This window comes from Phlebotomus papatasi, chromosome 2 (assembly GCF_024763615.1).
Source record: "Phlebotomus papatasi isolate M1 chromosome 2, Ppap_2.1, whole genome shotgun sequence".
Classification (NCBI taxonomy): domain Eukaryota; kingdom Metazoa; phylum Arthropoda; class Insecta; order Diptera; family Psychodidae; genus Phlebotomus; species Phlebotomus papatasi.
Genome location: NC_077223.1, coordinates 107,289,503 through 107,309,593, shown reverse-complemented (window position 1 = coordinate 107,309,593; position 20,091 = coordinate 107,289,503). Strand labels below are relative to the sequence as shown.

General features: G+C 32.9%; 1 protein-coding gene across 1 annotated transcript in view; it reads right to left on the bottom strand.

Moving 5' to 3' along the window:
• The window catches only part of LOC129800666 (uncharacterized), a 169,806-nt gene that overhangs the window by 105,710 nt on the left and 44,005 nt on the right, over positions 1–20,091 (bottom strand). Inside the window, exon 4 of the mRNA XM_055845234.1 lies at positions 416–587. Coding sequence (XP_055701209.1) covers positions 416–587 — 172 coding nt within the window. The remainder of the gene's footprint in view (positions 1–415; positions 588–20,091) is intronic.

Genomic DNA, 20,091 nt, shown 5'->3' with positions numbered 1-20,091 from the left:
CATCGTTTTGATTCTTTTATAGCTATTCTGTCTTGAGCATTGTCATCATCCATTCTAATGTTTGTGACTCTCATGGGGAGGGACTAAAGGGGTTACTGCATGGTGGTGTTTTTCGAGTAGGTCGAAACAACAAATAATAAATCGTGATATAAATAAACAATTTTTTCGGATTCAATCCCCTTATCCATGCTAAGCACGCAGTTCCCATCTTGTCCAGAAGAAAAATCATCGTTGAAGCTAGAAATTGACTGAAAAATTTCGTGTGCGTCGACATGATAAATAAAATGCCTTTCAATGAACCATTTTTCTGCCAATTTTCGAATTTTTCTCACAAAGAAATCCCCCTTCCCTCCGAAATAAAAGAAAACACCTGGGTAGTGTCTGTGTGAAAGGAATTTGGAATTTTCATACTCACTTGAAAAAATACGTTCCGTTTTCATAGCCAAAGAATGGTACTGTGTACGTCAGCATCCAGATATTGCCACCTCCGCAATCGTAATATGGCTTTGACCATCGACCATCCTCGTACTTGACTGAAAGAATTTCATCCGCAACTCGATCCGTGCTGTTTGAGTAAAGATGGTAAGCTAAAAATAAATGATATCGATATTTTATCATAAGAATGCCCGTCGAATACTAAAATAGAATGGCTTTAGGATTTCATCTTGGTGAATTAAGGATTGATTTTTTGTTCTTCGGAAAATGCAGGACGTTAAAGTTATTGAGTAGCAATAGCTGCAACAGATTGGATAGTACGTTAGTTTCTATTTTTATTTAAATTAAATGAAAACAATGCAATAATTTGGACAATAACCTGATATTAAACAGAAAATTCCCGGCTACTGCATTAAGTAGGGGAGACTGGGGCAAAAAGTAACAAATCGGAAATTTCAAAATTCAATATCTTTCAAGATAAAAGAGACAGTGGCCTACATTTTTCCATAGATCTTCTTCAATGTCATAAGTTTCTTAGAATTCGAACAAGGAATTTAGGAAATAAAAAATGTTGAAATTTTTAGGCTTACTTTTCAAATATTTTCCTTATAGTCGATATCAATTTTTACCTATTTATTTTCCAAAATTGATGCACCGGTGAATATTTCCTAAACGATTTAGATTCTTTGAATACGAAGCCGCTATCTATTTTAGAATTTTACAAAGATTCTTTTCTCCAGCAATCCTTTTATCAAAAATGACCATTTGGGGTAAAAAGTAACAAAAGGTATGGAGCAAAAAGTAACAAAACCCGAAGCAATTTCTGATGTCTCACGGCGAAAAGAAACGTCATTGCCATGTCTTGCCGCTTTTTGTTTGCATTGGTCAAACGATTTGCAGTCCCTTGTATGCTTTTTTTTTTCTAAAATAGCTTGAAAAGCGCTTCCCTCGTTCAGATAGACAAAAACTGTGGTTTACAAAGGTGTAGAAGAATAAATTTCTTATGAAAATATATCATCTATTATTAGAAAGCGCCAATTCACATCAGTATACCTAAAGGAAGATTGCTCAAAACAGGGAGGTGACACTAGCTCTGAAAATTGCGACCGGTTTTAGTATAATTTTTGCCCTGTTTTCGTACACATTTCACGAGATATTTCCAAAACTACGTAGGTTGCCAATTTGGGGTTTTCGGTTGCCTCTTCGTTATTAAATTGGCTTTTATTTTGTATTAGTGGTTTTTGCAAATTCATTCTACAATGACAGAAAACAGCTAATAAATTCAAAAGTTTTTTTTGGCTCGCTAGAAACATATGGGACACAGGAAATGTCATGCCCATGGCTCAAAAGTTGAAAATCAGTAAAAACAAATTTCTAAAAGACCTTCCCAATTGATAAACTGAAAGTGATGATATTGTCTAATCCCACACAAAATACCGATCCTCATAAAGTACAAAAAACATAGTTTAGTTGACCACATCCAGAACCGAAAGCTCTGGGAAAGATTGAAAAAGTGTTTTTCTTTCTGAAGTGACTTCAAAACCACTGGCCACCACCGGAGAGTCCCCTATCAATATATCATCTAGGTATTAGGTGAGATTCTTAACAATCTCACCTACTATAATCCTAACAAAATTTCATGTCGTCCGATCGACCTCAAATTTGGCCAAAATGTGTTTCAGCACTTCCTGATCACGAATATATATGTGGCTATTTTACGTTCCCGGCCGGCCGCTCTTTGGAGCTTAATAGCTCCTAAACTAAAAAAGATATCGACTTGCGGTTTTCGGCAAAGGTTATATATCGGGTGAAGATTGCAACTTGGTGCATTGACCCCCCACCCCCCACCCCTCCTTCCGCCATTTTGAACACCCCCCTTTTTTTGTTTTCTCAATAGCTCCGCCCCTATGGCATCGAGCGGGCTTAAATTTGAGTATGTTATAGCTGGGCCTTAGAGCTTTCCATCAATACCAAACTTAAGGTCCCCCGACCCCCCTGACCCGAGCTATAAGGGTCCAAAAAAAAATTCTTAAAATGGCCATAACTCCGGTTCTAATTGTCAGAATTTAAAAAGTGAGGGCTTTTTGGAAAGCTCTCGTGAAATGCCACTTCCCTTTCTAACATCGCAAGTTCATAAAACCACCGCTAGGGGCGCTATTATTAAAAAGAAAATTTTTAAATCTTATAAGTTAAATAACTCAAAAATTCCATTGTGCATCGGGTTGAAATTTTAGTATGTTGTAGCCGTTGATTATACCTATCAAACAAAAAAAACCTTAAGTCGATCCATAACCTCTGACCCGAGCTATAAGGGGTCAAAGTTCGAACATTGACCGGCCTCTATCTCCGGTTCTAATTAACATATCGACCTAAATTTTACCTTTTTGGTTTCGTCTCGATGAGCACTTTCAGATGCAAGTTCAAAAAGTCACCACAGGTGGCGCTGTGATAGCGTCAAAATTCATCGAAATTCAAAGTCACTTTTCTCAAAAACGGCATTGTGCAAGTTAATGAAATTTTAGTATGTTGTAGTCCAGTCTAGGACGTTTCCAAAATGGTGCGTATGCGCGCTGTGGTTTCAATAGAACCGGAGATATGAGGGGTCAAAATTCACGAAATTCAAAAAATCATATCTCCGGTTCTATGTGACCGATTTTGATGAATGAGGGCTTAAACGAAAGATCTCACCAAATGCTACAACTTTCTAGAATATTTGAACTTCGTGGGACCAACACCAGGGGCGCCACAGTCAAAAAACCAATTTCAATATCACATAACCTCAATTATCTCGACTGTCGCTGAACCGATTTTGATGATTACTTTGACATAATTGTAGAGGACATTTGTCTCTACATTTCGTCCATACATCATTTTCCGCTCAGACTACGCTATCACTCCGATTTTGCCGTTTAACTCGACCAAGACACTTAAAATATGGTTTTAAATGGAAAGTCCCACAAAATACAACAATTCTTTGATATAGTTGAAGTTCAACAAATGACTACTTGGGGCACTCTGGATGAAAAAACGAGTTAAGAAACAAAAAACCTCGCTTATCTTGGCTTTCTGAGTAATCGATGAGATCATGTTCTATAGGAAAATTATAGAGAACATTCTGGTCTACATTTCACCCATATAACACTTTTCTGTCAGTTCATCCAAATCCTTGATATTTTGGTTTAAATACAAAATTTGTATAATTTCACGAATTTGATTCAAGATAACTGAATGGCGATTCACAATTTCAGCTCTAAATCGAATTTGCATGCACTCCGAGTTAGCTCACGTTAAGAATCTCACCTACATAAGCCGGTTAGGATTATCTGTCCCTTTGTTTTCATTTACGGAAGCTCGTAATAAAGCAAATCAAAATGTGATGATATCCCATATTTGATACTATTTGCCCCTGCAATTATGAGAATGGTCGCAAAATCACCTTTTAGAAAACGTCTCTATGAATATATTTCCTTACAAAATAGAGAAAAACGACTTTCACAAAGTTGGAGAGTAGTAACCCAAGAAGCAAAATAGCTGCCTTATAGAACCAAGTATTAAACAAGTCTTTTAGTGCACTTTTAAAAGACTTAAAGTGCGAATTTTCTGTTGAAATTCCTATAGAAGCTCTTAAGATCCTTAAGAGTGCGCCACTTTACTTATAGTAATCTCAGTGATGGAACCAAGAGCGTTATAAGCAAATAGAAAGGTTTTTGGTTCTATAGTGTCTTACTTAAGGAATTCTACAAGACTATATTAAGAAAAAATTGCTTCTTGGGAAGTTTCATATAAAACTGCGCTAATTAGAAATTTCTGGGGCGCTCGGGTATTTTGTAAAAAAATAAAATATCCGTTTTGTGACTTTTTGCCCCAGTCCCCTGTACCTATTAAGTATTTATCAAGAACTTAACTTAAGGAGTTATGGAAAACCGAACTACTTAAAAAATAAATGAAAATGAAACAAACGTCAGTGCTTTGTGGCAAATAACGAAAGTAATATGGCATGACTCCATAAGATTAAGTACTCAATTAAGGCCTTTGTAAAAGTCCTTAAATAAGCAATCTATTTTAAGAATATGAAAAGTATTTTTGTTCTAACAATGTAATATTAATGATTTCGATTATTGCGGTATCGATTGGTATTATCTTGCCAAAATAGTAGGGGAGACTGGGGCAAAATTTGTCAAAACGAAAATTTCAATATTCACTATTTTCTAAAATAAAATAGACTGAAGCTTGAAATTTTTATTATAGATAGCCTTCATGAACCTTCTTAAACTTACAAAGTTTCAAGTTTTTCGAGGAAGAATTATGTAAAATAAAAAATAATGAAATTTTGAGCCCTATTTTTGAGAAATTTGGCTTATAGAAAATATCAATACTGATTACCTCAATTTAAGCATATTTCTCCTTAAGATAGAAAAAAATTATCTTTGACAAAGTTGTAGAGAAATAAATTTCCTATAAAAATATGTCTATTTGATATTTTTAACGTTTGCGAGAGTAAAACGTTACAAATTATCCGAAGACTGACAAAATTTGCCCCAGCAATTTTGAGAATCTCCACAAAATTGACTTTTAGAAAATGATTGGAAAATAACATTTTTTTAGATAGAGGAAAATAGTCTTCTGCAATGTTGTAGAGCAGTAAATTTCCTATAAGAATATGCTCATTATAAAACGTTTAAGTTTTCTCAGAGCTCGTGAAAGAATTAAATATGCGTTTTGACAAGTTTTGCCCCAGTCTCCCCTACTTTATTTTGTTTATTGCACAAGAGCCAGTGGGGATGCCCGATTGTCCCACAGAAAAATGATATATTTTAATTTACCCCGGATATAATACAATTTATAATTAATAAACACAAAAAAAAAACAGAAAATAGTAAAGTTAATTGATTTTTGTTACTAAAAATAATGCCTCATTCATCAATTATTTGTCTCTATTACCAGGAGCTTCCCCTGCCAATTGCAGTACCAAGTTTATTTACATAATGATTGTAATTTTTAAATAATGCATCACATACAAGTGTTCCCAATTTAATTAATTTATAACACCATTCGTGAGTGTAAAGAAAGTAATTAATTTTCATACAAAAAAAAGAATCTTTTAATATGCTTTGCAGCGTTTACCTGGTACCTCCACTGCAGGGTGAGTTGCCTGATTTCTCAATTATTATGCATAAATTAAAACCCTTTTGGGGTGTAATTTCTATTAAATTGACTTTATTTAATGAGAAAAATGTCTCATTATAACCAAATTTCCTTAATTTTTGCTTTATCTACCGCCTCCGTCCTCAATGAAGACGTCTGAATTATCTTCTAAATTTTTCACCGCATTTATAAGTTAAGTTGGGTATGTAATAATGGGCTTTTCTTGATTTATCTTTAGAAATTCTTACAAACTCCTTGGAGAGCAATGACCTCTTCAATCTTAAAAGGATGGTTCTGCGTTTGGTATGTTGAATTAGGCAAGAAAAATAACTTACAGGAAGGAAATGGAAACCTTTTAGTAGCTGAAGGACATTGAGGAATGTACAAAAAAAACTTTCAGGATACCGTTCTCAGAAAGTCTTAACTTTCGCCTTGTCGCAATGATTTAATAAAGATGCTTGGCTTTCCTCAAGTTTTTCTATATTAAATAATTTATTACCATCGTTTGACTGAAAGTGAGCAAAACTGACGAATCACAATTAAATTTGCAACACTTTCTAAAGAGAATTCAATATTTTCCTACACATTGTGGCTTCACCAGGCGCCTCCACAGCATATTCCCACCTACAATATCTCAATCGTGTAAGAATTCCTTATATTGAACCATTTAAAGGTAAAATTTGAATTAAATTCGATTTGTAGAAATATTGCACAATTTTTGCACGTTTTTGCTGCTTATTCCGACTTCACGCAAAATGGAGACGCCTGGTTTTTCTGAAAATATTGCACTTTTGAACAATATTCAGCTTTAATTTTGAATTATGTAGCAATTTTGTATTTGGAATTATTTTATTATAGTTTTACAATAAATTAAACGCTTTATTAAAGATTTTTAAAACTTTTCCTTAGCTTTTGTGTCTTTGTTGCTTTTAAACTGGTTCTTCTGTAAAGGAGAATAAGCAACAAGGGTCTATGGTGTATCCAGCACTGAGACCCGTATCATTACATTGGCATTGGTACAATAGGACACTTAATGGATCAAGTGGTAGAGCACAAACTCTATGATGTAAGTGTCGAGGGTTAGAATCCCTTTAGATTACCAGAAATTTTTCTGGCGTTAAAGGTGTTCGAATTGCATCCAGTGAGCTTCACTTCTTTAAGCCCTCGCTCCCAGACCATTTTTCAGCTTTCTAGGATTTCTCATTATACACAGAAAAAAATATTTTGTAAAAATGTTCGTAAATGTTTGCGAATTCCTATGGAGAGCTTACGAATTGCTCGTGAATCGTACACTTGAGAGAAATCCAAAAAAGTTAAAATAACATTCCGGAAATGTTAATTTTACCCTGCATTATTGATCCGAAATTGGTGTAAATATTACCCTTTCTAGGTGTATTGGGGGTTAAAGTTACCCTTTTTCATGTTAATTTTACCCTTAAAAAATGTGTAAAATTAACATTAAAAAATGTTGATATATTTTTACACCTAAAACGTGTTAAAGTTATGAGGAAAAAAAAGTTAATCGCACCCTCTTTTTTTTCTCAGTGTATAACCCACAAACAAGTTCGTAAACTTTGTACTTTTTTCACAAGTATTGTTCGTAACATGATCACTTGACGAGCATTTTTTGTACTTATACAAACTTCGTAAATGTTCGTAAAATTTTCGTCAGGCAAACAAAAATTTACGAATGCTCGTCAAAGGATCATATTACGAACAATGCTTGTGCAAAAAGTACAAACTTTTACGAACTTGTTTTTGAGGGTTATACGATTTACGAGCATTTCGTAAGTCCTCCATATGAATTCACAAACATTTACAAACATTTTTACAAAATATTTTTTCTGTGTAGAGTGTAGTTATAGTGAAAAAGCCTTTTTTTTAATGTGAACTACTACGAGGGAGAATCGTATATACACATGGCTTTACAGCCGTACATAAACCTTGATACAGTGCTAATTTTCAGCTCTGTATTTTTCCCAGAGAGGAGTTATGATGGAAAAAGTTCTCATTTTGTAAGGAAGCTTTCGGGAGGAGGGATTGAGGGAAAAAATAATATGCAAAGACAAAAAACTTAAGTCCTTCATGGACTCTATACCGAATTTCATAACGATCGGCTCAGTCGATTTTGAGTAATTTGATGTTAAAATGTCATTTTTTTCAAAAAGATAAATGCGTTTTTACAAAGACCCTTGGCAAATATCTTCCTGGGTCTGGGCAGTTCTTAATCCTAAACTATTATCCATAAAATGCGCATAGTTTCGTCTGTGGACGCCACATAGACCAACTGCCATACATTTTTTTCCCACTACCCTTTGCAATTTTAAACAATTGGCAGGCCTTATTTTGACCAATTTGCTTAGAAATGTATTGAAATAACTAAAATAGCAAGGGATAAAAAATACAAACTATTCATTAAAAAGAAACTCGAGTTCTCTCATGCGTTGTAGCTGAACCAGGCGTCTCCACTGTAAGTTAACTCTCCTTATCTAATGATTTTCTATCTGTTTTTCATCAGGAATCATTTTTTTATTATAAATTGCAGTAAAAACAATATGTTCAGTGGAACTAGTTAACCTTTTTGGCACTTTTTCTGAGCTTTCTCTGAATTTTTGTGCTTCAAACTAAATGGAAACGCCTGGTTTTTCTTAAAATTTTCCAGTTTTTAAACACTTTGAAGACTGAGTTTTTACAGAGTTGATGAAATATGTGTAGAAATAAGTAAAATTGATAAGACGAAACCAAATCTGTAAATTTTCCTTGCTAAATTATGCTTTTTCTCAAAGCGGTGCTATTCCACCAGGCGTCTCCACTATACGTTATTACTCTATATTTATCAATTGTGTAGCAAATTTAAATTTTTAATAATTAAGCATTAAAAACATTAAAATAAAATGTACTGAGTTGAAATATTTCATTATTTTTTCACGTTTTTCTCTGTTCTACTTCTACTGTCTCTACTCTGCATTTATTTCCTGTGAGACTAAATAGAGACGCCTAGTTTTTCTTGAAATTTTGCAATTTTAGACACTTTATAGCATGAATTTTAAATAAATTGATTAGAAATGTTTAGAAATAAGTAAAACTGATAAGAAAAAGGCAAATTTAGGAATTTTTCTTCTTAAATTATGCATTTCTTAAAATAATTGCTATTCCACCAGGCGTCTCCACTGCATGTTAATTTTCTTTATTTTTCAAATGTGTTACAATTTTCTATTTTAAATGAGTTTAGTACTTAAAGACATTAAAATTAGATGGGTTTAGTTGACATATTTTTTAATTTGCCACGTTTTTTTGTGGCTTTTACTGAAATTATTCCCTGAGAGGCTAAATGGAGACGCCTGGTTTTCTTCTAAATATTGATTTTCTTCATAATTTTAAATTCTTAAAATATTGAAAAACAAGTTAAAATCTCTTAAGTAAGTAAAAGAGATTAAAAACAATGTTTTATAATAATTTTCATTCCAATATTTGACAAATTCTCATGAATTTTAAACTTATTCTGAAAGAGAAATAGTAGTTGATTAAAAATATCTCATTTTCTTGGAAATATTTTAATTATCTTCAAGTAGCGGGACATTATTTGGAAACTTTCGGCAAAGAATGAATAAGAAGTTTCCTAGAACATAAAGTTTTTCACACACATGGTCTTGGAACATTGCCTTTGCCAGCAGTTCATCATCTATTCCAACTTAATTCTTTATGAGGACCTTTTTCTTCCCAAATTGACGCATGTGTTGCAAAATGATCCAAAAAGAGAATTGGTTCTCATCAAATAGTGGATCGGCACATTGAGGAATGATCACGTATCCGAGAGATATCTCATTTATTTTCACAAATAAATAACACTGTGGACAATAAAGGCATGATGCTTCAGTGGCCATAAAAGTGTTGAATATATGGAGAAAAAAAAGGGAGTAATAGAAGGGAAAAAAGGGATTCTCTTTATCCACAACCCAACAATATACCCCACATGGAGTGATAAAATAAATCAAAATTCAACAAAGGGATAAAAATTCTCACACGCATTTTGGCATCAAATAGATAAATGTCGAGAATTTCTTCTTCTTTTTTTTCTCTTTGCTCTTAAGAGAAAATTGAAATCAGAAAATACTTGTAACAAAAGTTTTCTTCACTGCGAAGGATATCCTTTTACAGGAGCAATTTCATTTATGCGTTATTGCAAAAATTTCTCAGGAAATAGCATGTGAAACACTCTAGAGTCAATCATCATCTTGGTTTTATGCTCGATAATGCAAGAAAATGGTAGAAATGGCGAAAAACATTATAGAATTTCACTCTAACATGTACTTTTTTTTGTCCCCCTTCCTAACCAATCTTTTCTGCAGGAAAAGCAGAAATGTTTCTCCTTGTTATGAGTTGTTTACACGTAAGATGACTCGAAAGTTTCTCTTATCAGATTCCATACAAACATGGCAATATTTTGTTCCTTCTTGCTTTTCCCAATCTTTTTTAGTTTTTACAAGTCTCTGCAACTTCCAATAATGCAATGCAACTTTTTCGAAAAATATTATAACTTTCTATTTTTTTTTACTCCTTCACTCTCTGTCGTTCCCTCCGCCCCAAAATGTCATAAGAGATGAAAAATCAGATACAAACTTTGATGCAATTTCCTCTGCTTGTCTTTAGATACTTGACAGAGTGACAGTGCCTTCAAAGTTCTTGGATACCCTTCAAGAGAAAGTTGTATTTTCTCAGAAGCCGTGACATGAATAGAATTATACGGAAAATTGAAAGAAAATTTCTAGTTTTCTATACATATTTTTTTTTAATTAATCTGAACGTGATCCTGATGAAATATTTGTAAGCAACATTTCACCAAACACAATTATATCGATTTTGATTTTATTGCAATGCAAATATATGTGAAATCTATGAAATTCTGTGATAAATTAATTAGCTGTATTGAATGTTATTAAATTACCACAACCCCGCGAGTTGCATATCGATTGCAACCATGAAATTCTAAATGAATTTCAATAAAATTTACACTTTATAATTACTAAATTACAATGAAAAGTAGGACATGCTGGCTATTGTGATATTTTTTTATTACTTCGTAATTTACAAGGGATTTAAAGCACTTAAAGCAACGGTTTTCCTTAATTCTTTTCACAAAAGATCTAAATTATTACTATTCTTATTATTATTACACTGAGAGAAATCCGAAAAAGTCAAAATAACATTCCGGAAATGTTAATTTTACCCTGCAGTATTGATCCAAAAACGGTGTAAATATTACCCTTTTTAGGTGTATTAGGGGTTAAAATTACCCTTTTTCATGTTGATTTTATCCTTAAAAGGTGTAAAATTAACATTAAAAAATGTTGATATATTTTTACACCCAAAAATTGTTAAAGTTATGACGAAAAAAGTTAATCGCAGCCCCGTTTTTTTCTCAGTGTAGTAATGTTGAAGTGGTCTTAAAAACAGGCCCGGAAACTGCCATTGCTCAGAGTATTGTATACAGTGAGACCTCGATAGAGTCAACTCCCGATAGAGTCAATCTTCAATAGAGTCAACAGCTATTTTTCTACTCTACAGACTTCAAACTCTTCGGTTTTCTGTAGGTTTTTCAATATTTCCAGGTGGCCCATAAGGGGTCCTAGTCAAAAACCCGAAAGCCAAAATTCAGAAAGCTAAAATTCCGAACGCCAAAATCCCGAAAGCCAAAATCTTTTGTGAACAAAAGAAATTTTTTGTGGCTTGGGAAATTATTCTACACATTATCCTCTATATAATTTCATTCCTTCCAAGATTTTGAACATTAGGGATTTCGGATTATGGGATTTTGGCTTTCGGGATTTTGACGCTTTCGGGATATTGGCATTCGGGATTTTGACTTTCGGGATTTTGGCTGCCTCCGCCAAGGTTACCTGGTTTAAGGTCCTTGATCATAGTAATCCCTAGCCCTTATTGGGTTACAGTTTTCTGGAAAAAGATTTCCATTGCCGCAGTTGGGCAAGATTTCATGGCCCCTGTAATTCCTGTAATAGTAAGGCAGGCGAGCCTTTCTACCTTCTGAAGTTGATTTGTAGCAAATTTCTTGACTTTCGCAATGAATATCCTCTTCATCAGGTATCGAATTTTTCTGTGTCGATCAGTCGAATGGTGAACTTAAAAGTGCAATCTGTGATCCTAGTCCAAAAAAGTGTAACCATTTCCCGCCAGTACGTGATTTTCACAACAAAAATTCGATACCTGATGAAGAGGACATTCATTGCGAAAGTCAAGAATAAAATAAAATTGCGAAAGTCAAGAAAGGTCTAGTGATTTGTAGCCTTATACGGGCTTCTGATCTACGGCTTAGCCATATGGCTTAATTGGTCTTAATAGCATTTATTTATATAACTGGTCTTATCAGCTAAGATTTTTATAAAAATTTAACTTAGGATTCGACTATTAAGGGCAAATGATCTCTTTAGTTCTGAAATAGCAATAAAATTAGTTACTATTTGGATTGTTGAGACCTTCGGAAACTCGGCTAAAACTCTAGTCTGAAGACTACTTTAGATTGTTAGGCTTTTTTCCACCAAACTAGACAGCCGTATGCTATGATTGGTCTAACAATTGATTTGTAAATCCAAATAGTATAATATAGGGTTTTAGGCTCCATTTTTGACCATCCATTTTGCAACATATCCAATGGGTTTTTGTGACCTTTAGGTAATGTGTAAATTTCAGGTCAGTATGCTGTCAAGCATGAACCCTAGATATCTTCTTGTTTGACCTCAATAATACTTCCTTCTAGCCAGATTATCGAGATTTACCTTAATCCTTCTTTTAAAAGGTATTAGGGTTATTTTGGAGAGATTGATTTTTAAAACCCGCATTATGAATTAAAAAAAAAATTTAAAAAAAAAAAATAAGAAAAAGATCTGGCAAAGCATCCCGGTAAGTGAATTCTGTAACAATGTAACAATGTCATATGACAAATTTCAAATTTTTATATTGTAATTTCGGAAGAATTAATTCGGAAGAGTTACTAGGAGCTTCATAAAGTTCCTTGAAATGGCCATTTGATATTCATAGGGAGGGCTATAATGTTGCCCTGCAGTACCTCAAAAGTACTGTCGCATCATTTAACCAATTCATAAATCATTCAAAAGATTAGAGTGTTTTGAAAATAGAATGCATATTTTCACCTACAAAATATATTTATACCCATGAATCACTAATAAAATTTACACTCAAATTGAAAAAACCGAAAATTAAGTTAATAAAAATTAGTCACTGAAGTGTCTCAAAATGTTCAGAACTCTTTCAATTTTAGAAACTTTTTAAGAGTTCTTTAGCGTTTACTAACTCAATCAGTTATTCAACAGAGCTTTCAAACGTTATTTTCTGTATTTGTTCAATATATTTCCGATTTATCACATTAATAAATCGGTGGCAGCCATAATCCCGAAAGCCAAAATCCCGAAAGCCAAAATCCCGAACGCCAAAATCCCGAAAAGGCCAAAATCCCGAAAGTCAAAATCCCGAAAGCCAAAATCCCGAATTTTTAAAATCCTGAAAGGGATGAAATTATATGGAGGAAAATGTTTAGAATAATTTTCAAAGACACAGAAGATTTCCCTTTGCCTCCAGCAAGCGCGAGTGAAATCGCGGGAGTAGCAATGACACTTTTAAGAATTCGGGATTTTGGCTTTCGGGATTTTGGCCCATTCGGGATTTTGGCTTTCGGGATTTTGGCGTTCGGGATTTTGGCTTTCGGGATTTTGGCTTTCGGGATTTTGACCGGGACCCTAATAAATTAATAAGTCAACTGGTTTCTGTGCAATTTAAAAAAGTTCTTTCTCAGAAAACAACCATCCAAGCATTCAAAATTATTTGATATACACCAGATACATAAAATTGTTTCAACGAAATTTTTTTTCAATAAATTTTTATAATTAATTACTCTTATTTATTATTAAAATTAAAAGCAGTTTTTATAACTGCTTTTGAATTTCATTATGCTTCCTATATTGCGACTATAAATTTTTGAAAATATTATTTGAGTTTAATCAAATGAATATTTTACAAAAACTTTTTCTCCATTGTGTCCAATAAATTAATTCATGGAAGCTTATGAATTAATGAAAACGAATAAAATTTTGTATGAAAAAGAGTACTTTACTGTGATTGTACGTGGGCTATTTTATGAGTAGTGTATGCTAAAATGCTAAAATATTAACGAAAAATGTTTGAATTTGTTGAAATTGATGTAGAAGGGAAAGAGCGATGCTACAGAGGTATTCTGGATTTAAATTCTAAATTAATTTAATGGAATTTGAGGGTATAAATGCACAAATATGACATAGGAAGAGTCAATGGAGTGGAATTATAGTTAAATACATTCACTTAGCCCTAAATTTGTGTGATATTGTGTTGTGAAATTAAATGTTTGCATAATATGTCAAATCCCAAAGGCTCCATATTAGACGGTTCGGTAAACGTTTTGGGAGCTAGATTCATGGTCTCTGACTCGCAATTTGTATCGAGCAATTGAATCAAGTTGAACAATATTGATGGTAATCTAGGCATAATGCATTGGCCATATGTGAAAATTCTCCATTAAATCAACCTTTGGTTCATATTGAGTCGTTTATTAGGCAACTTTACACCCCCCCTCCCCCCCGTTCGAAATGAAAATGTCCCACCCAAAAGCCACCAACCTTCCGAAAATTCAATGAATAAATAAAACGCAAGTGTTCATGAGCTTTTCATATACATACCCTTCGTGCTCATTTTCTGCTACGGCGCTTTATTGACAGAACTTTTGGGGTAGATAGAAAAAAAGAGCACGAGAGAGAGAATACTGTATTTTCATTATACATATTTGCATATTTTATCATTCACATGAATGGACCTTAATTGAATTTGTAAGCCTCATATCCCACCTGAAATTTTTCTGTTTAATTTTCTATACTAACGAAAAAATGCATCAAAATATTGGATGCCAACAAACATGCTGTACATTATTTATATACGGAAGAGTCAAATACAACATGAATTCTATTAGATATGGGTTTTATTAAGGGGATTTGTAAAAAAAAAAATAATATTGGTATAAAAATAAACAAACAGATTAATAAGAATCCACAATGGAAAGCAAAAAAAATGCGAACTCGTTTATTTTTTATAAAAATTTCACAGGGATTACTTTGGGGATAACATGAAGTCAAATGACATAATACTTCGGGTATGACCTATAAAATGAAGGATCATGAATTTCAATTTTAAAGTACACACAGAAAAATTAAGACTCTAAATTTAAGAATATATAAGATCCGGGGAACTTAAATTGGACGTGAATCCCCGAGGCGTTTAAGTTTAGAAGCTCTGAGCGTAAGAAATGGGCTAAAATCCCTAGCTCTTTCAAGTTAAGAGATCGGGAACTTAAGTTCTGCATTAGCTGGAAAATGAAAAATGTCTACAGATTTGCAAATTGCAACAAAAACTAAATGATCAAGGATTTAGAATTAGGGCATTGGCATTCATTGGATGGGATTTGAAATTAAATTCCTGGGTGTTTCTATTTAAGAATTTTCCATTTTTCTGTGTGTAAGAATTTTGATCAGTTTCCTATTTTTGCGCATAATATTAACTAACAATTTTTTTAGAGTACTTAAAAGGCAAGGACCTTTTTTTCTAACTCACGGAATACTAACAGGATTACCTTAAAATACGTATTACTTGAATAGATCTTTAGATGGGTTTGAATGGTTGCAATGCCCAAGGGTAGTGGTAGGTTAATATTCTAAAAGGATAAAAGAAATGAGGCTAATTAATTCAAAGAAATTCAAAGGGAAGAAATCTGTTTCTTTTTTGCTTAACCGTCTTTTTTTCTATTTTGCGATTTTGGTTTTCACATAGCTCATCTGAAACAGTGAGAAAATTTGACGTGTCCAAAAATTGTAAATGGTTCCAAATTACCTCATTTTACCCTACTTATGTTTATATCCTCAGCTAATAGGAGGTTGAAACTCGTCCTTAAAGAACCAATAAATTGTACATTACTTTAAAATTGGTTTCTGTAAATCTTTCTGAATTATTCCCAATTCATATTTGAATTTCAAAGACTTCTAAGACGAATTATCGAATAAAATTAATATTAAATTATTTAAAGGACATTCAATTTTATAAGAATTTATCAAAAATGGAGCTGTAGGGGAATGTAGGCAGCCTTCGCACATTTTTTCGTGCTTCATATTCAGGATTTTTTTCTGATTAAACTGTAAAATGAGCATAGAATTGCACTACACCAAAACGTTCTCTGGTCTTTTAGGTTTCTATGCATGCCTAGTTCATTATCACAGAACTGTTGGTTTTTTCCTGGACAGGAAAATGAAAAAAAAATATGACGATTTATGCGAGTCTTGCCCCCGGGGGCAGCGTTCACACGATGAGGGTTTGGGTTCGTCAGTGCTTTTTTTCTCGAAATAAATTTTATCTAAAATTAAAAATTATTGTCCGATTGTTATACTGTAGCCCCGTGAACCCGCGGAAACTATCACTACACTAAAAGAAGATCTTTAAAATACCTTTTTTCACATTTTCTGGAGCACTGTTTTTTTCCAAATGAATATCGAGAAATCGACTATGAACATGTTCACACGGTTCACACTGTCAATAACCGTCGTCTCATGGAGATGGGAAGGAGACTACACGCCTGTCGAAGAGGAATTGACCACGAATGTCTCACTGTGGCTTATGAGGCTTTAGTGAAAATGATTTTCAAGCTGGAATTGTCTGATGGATGTGCGAACGCTCACACATTCAGTGTTTGAAACCACACACAGTGTAGTACTTTCGAATTTTCCGCCACCGTGAAAATAATTTCCCTCCGATGCAAAAAATTATTACGTAAATATCATCTCAAGTATACTCTTCATCCACTGTGTAAGTGATTTTTTTTTAGGAATGAGTTTAACTATGAGAAATCAAATGAAATGTGCGCCATCAAATTAACCCATTTTGGGCCAATTTTCTATTTGTGATCCTAGCACCTAGGAAAGAAGGACTTGGCTGCCTATTTTTAAAATGAAGATAAGGTACATAAATACTTAACTTATGGCTAAGAAATGCGGAACCAACTCTTTGGAACTAAAGAGAAAATTCGCATCGTTCGAAAGCTCACACGTTCGAAACCTGCCTATATTCCCCTATACTGTGAAATGTTACATGAAAACCAAGATAAAATAAGTTAAGATAATATCATAAAAGTCAAAGTTAAAAACGATTTTAATTAAAGCAATCTGATTGACCAATCTAAAAAAATACGTGTATAATATACTGTAGATAGAGATCTAGGGCAAACTGGGGCACCACCAAACACGGGGAAGCACAAAACACTAATTATTATTTCTAAACTACTTGTGCCATCTCGACCATTTCTTCAGCGAACATAAGTCTTGTCCTCTGAAGTTGAATATCTGATTAAAAAATCGCAGTATTTGGTGCTACTCCATGTTTGGTGGTACCCCAGTTTCACCTACTAAAACCAGTTGACCAATATTTACCGATTTTGTTTATTTCACTAATAATTCTGCTGGAATTTATTAAAAATTTCTATCATAGAAAAAAATCAGAGTGCGTTAATAGGTCAAATTCGGTCAAATTAACATTGTTAATTACAATTCTTTTTAATTTAAATTTTTAATGTGGAAAAGAAGGGACTGATAGTTCCTTTAGTTACAGTAGACTCTCGCTAATTCGGCTCTTTTAAGATCGGGCTACTATTTAATTCGAACAGCAGTTACCCACCCGGCAAATTCTGCAGAATTCTGCAGAAATTCGTCAGATTTGAATTACTAACTGCCGAAAATTCAGCAGAATTTCTGCAGAATTTTGTTCTAAGGTGGATCCGATCGTTGTATGAAAATTCTGCAGAATTTTCTGCAGAATTTCTATAGAAAATTTTAAAATTATCGCCAGAATTTCTACATTTCTTCTACCCTTTCTAATGTTTCTAAACATTATTTTAACTACATAAAAATATGTATTTCAATTTATTTAAAATTCAATTTTTATTCAACAATTTTACGTGAATACTCTCTTTTTTTACAATATTATTATAATGTTATAATACAATATTATTAAATCAGCCATAATAGAAAATAGGAAGGGGAAGGAAATGGTTAGAAAACACGAAAGAAATTCGCGATGCTCACGAAGTCGCACGACTATCTCGAAGCCACACGAAGTATCCGATTGAATGACAAGAAACGTTAAAATTTCAAAAGTGCAGAATTGCAGATCGAAGTTTTGCTGGGTAATATTTGAAAAAAGTTTGTTATTGTTTTTCAAGTTTGATTATCATTATCGAATGAAGCAAATTTGTTCAAATTTGCCATACTTTGTCTCAGTTGTGATGTGATTTTGCATTATTATATGACTTTTATGTAATTTACAATATATATAAGTATGTAAACTCAATATGTGTATGCAGATGAACAGAAAATCGTTGCATTTCAAAAATGTTGGTGCCCGAATTTCTCTGTAATTCGGTTGACCTTTCGGTCCCAAATGCCCGAATTTGAGAGAGCCTACTGTATGCCACAACGCCCAAATGAAAAAAGGTAATGAAGATCCTTGTGAAGACCAGATGGGTCTTGGCTGTGTTTATAAAGTTATTAATAAGCAGCCTATAAGAAATTATTTAAGAATTTCTTTGCATTTTAAAGAACTGGGTGTTCGATAGCTAATAAAAAATATTTAAGCTGGTATTTGTACAAACTCAGTAAAATGATGATGGAAATTCTCGCAAAAAGAAGTAAAATATTCAGTTTTCTTAAACAAAAAAGAACAAAAGAGCAGTACAAATTATTTTTGTTAGCAAAATAATGAATTCCGGTCACTAAATTATAAGCCAGAAACTGCTTATTTTATTTTTGCTAAAACTTGTAAGAAAATTGCTTTTTGCTTTCAGAATTTTAAATTAAGCACTAATCAGAATTGACTTTTTACTGACAAAATTTATATTTTAACAGCTCATTTGTATGTATAGTGGTTAAGTTTTTTAACGAGTTATCGTGTCTGGCGATGTTCTCTAAAACTTTTAATAGGAAAAGAATTTATAATTTCGTTTTATAAATTTTCATGAGAAAACAAATAAATTCGTTCAAATCTAAATTCACAATAGATTCTTCATAAGTTACTCTTCGTTCACAATTTAAAACCATTTATCATAACTTATAATGCTCCTCTCGATTTTATAATAGAGTTTTGAAAAAAATAGCAGGTATGGGAAACTGGGGCAAAACTTATGAAAACGCATATTTAATTCTTTCACGAGATCTGAGAAAACTTAAATGTTTTATTATGAGCATATTCTTATAGGAAATTTACTGCTCTACAACATTGCAGAAGACTATTTTCCTCTATCTTGAAAGAAATGTGATTTTCGAATCATTTTCCAAAAGTCGATTTTGTGGAGATTCTCAAAATTGCTGGGGCAAATTTTGTCAGTCTTCGGATAAATTACTCTCGCAAACGTTAAAAATATCAAATAGACATATTTTTATAGGAAATTTATTCCTCTACAACTTTGTCGAAGAAAATTTTTCTCTATCTTAACGAGAAATGTGCTTTAATTGAGCTAATCAGTATTAATATTTTCAGTAAGCCAAATATTCCAAAAATATGGCTCAAAATTTCATTATTTTTAGTTTTACATAATCCTTCCTCGAATCCCTTGAAACTTTGTAAGTTTAAGAAGGTTCATGAAGGCTATCTATAATAAAAATTTCAAGCCTCAGTCTCTTTTATTTTAGAAAATTATGAATATTGAAATTTTCGTTTGACAAATTTTGCCCCAGTCTCCCCTATTTTACACTTTTTCCCGATATATTCTTCACAATTTCTAAATTCAATAAAGCTTAAAGGTTTAAGATCAGGACAAATATGACACTTCTTAAGTCTTAAAAGGTTCTTCTGATAAACTTCAAAATTGAAAAGCAAAGAAATCATTCATTCATTTAAGGCTTAAAGAAATTTAACCTTTTAGGATATTTGTTGAAAAGTACGAATCAGCTATTAAATCCCAACAGAAAGATTTAAAGCTTAAAAAAAATTCTCTGAATTAAGGGGATTACTGAAAATTTTAATACATTGAGAGTCGTGTAGTTTAATATCACTGATTCCCGTCGAATGGCTCACAGGCAAGAACCATCAATTCCTAATTAAAAAATAAGAAACTTTGCCAAATCTCTGCTTTCAAGCTTTTAATTAAGCCAAATGGACGCCTAAAAGTTCAATGCAAAGCTGCAAAAGACTGCATCGTTCAACTTGGCAGAAACACAACAAAGTTGAGCTCAATCCGTGTGCATTATTTTTTATCTCATTTTTTTTCTCAATGCCCTTTACTCCTTTTATTATAAGTTTCACATCCAAACTCTCAAAAAAAAAATAACAAGAAAAGAGCTACAGGGATGCTAACAAGAAAAGTACATGGAGAAAAAAGGATCACGAAAACAAGTGTATATAGTAATGTTAAAGTTATAA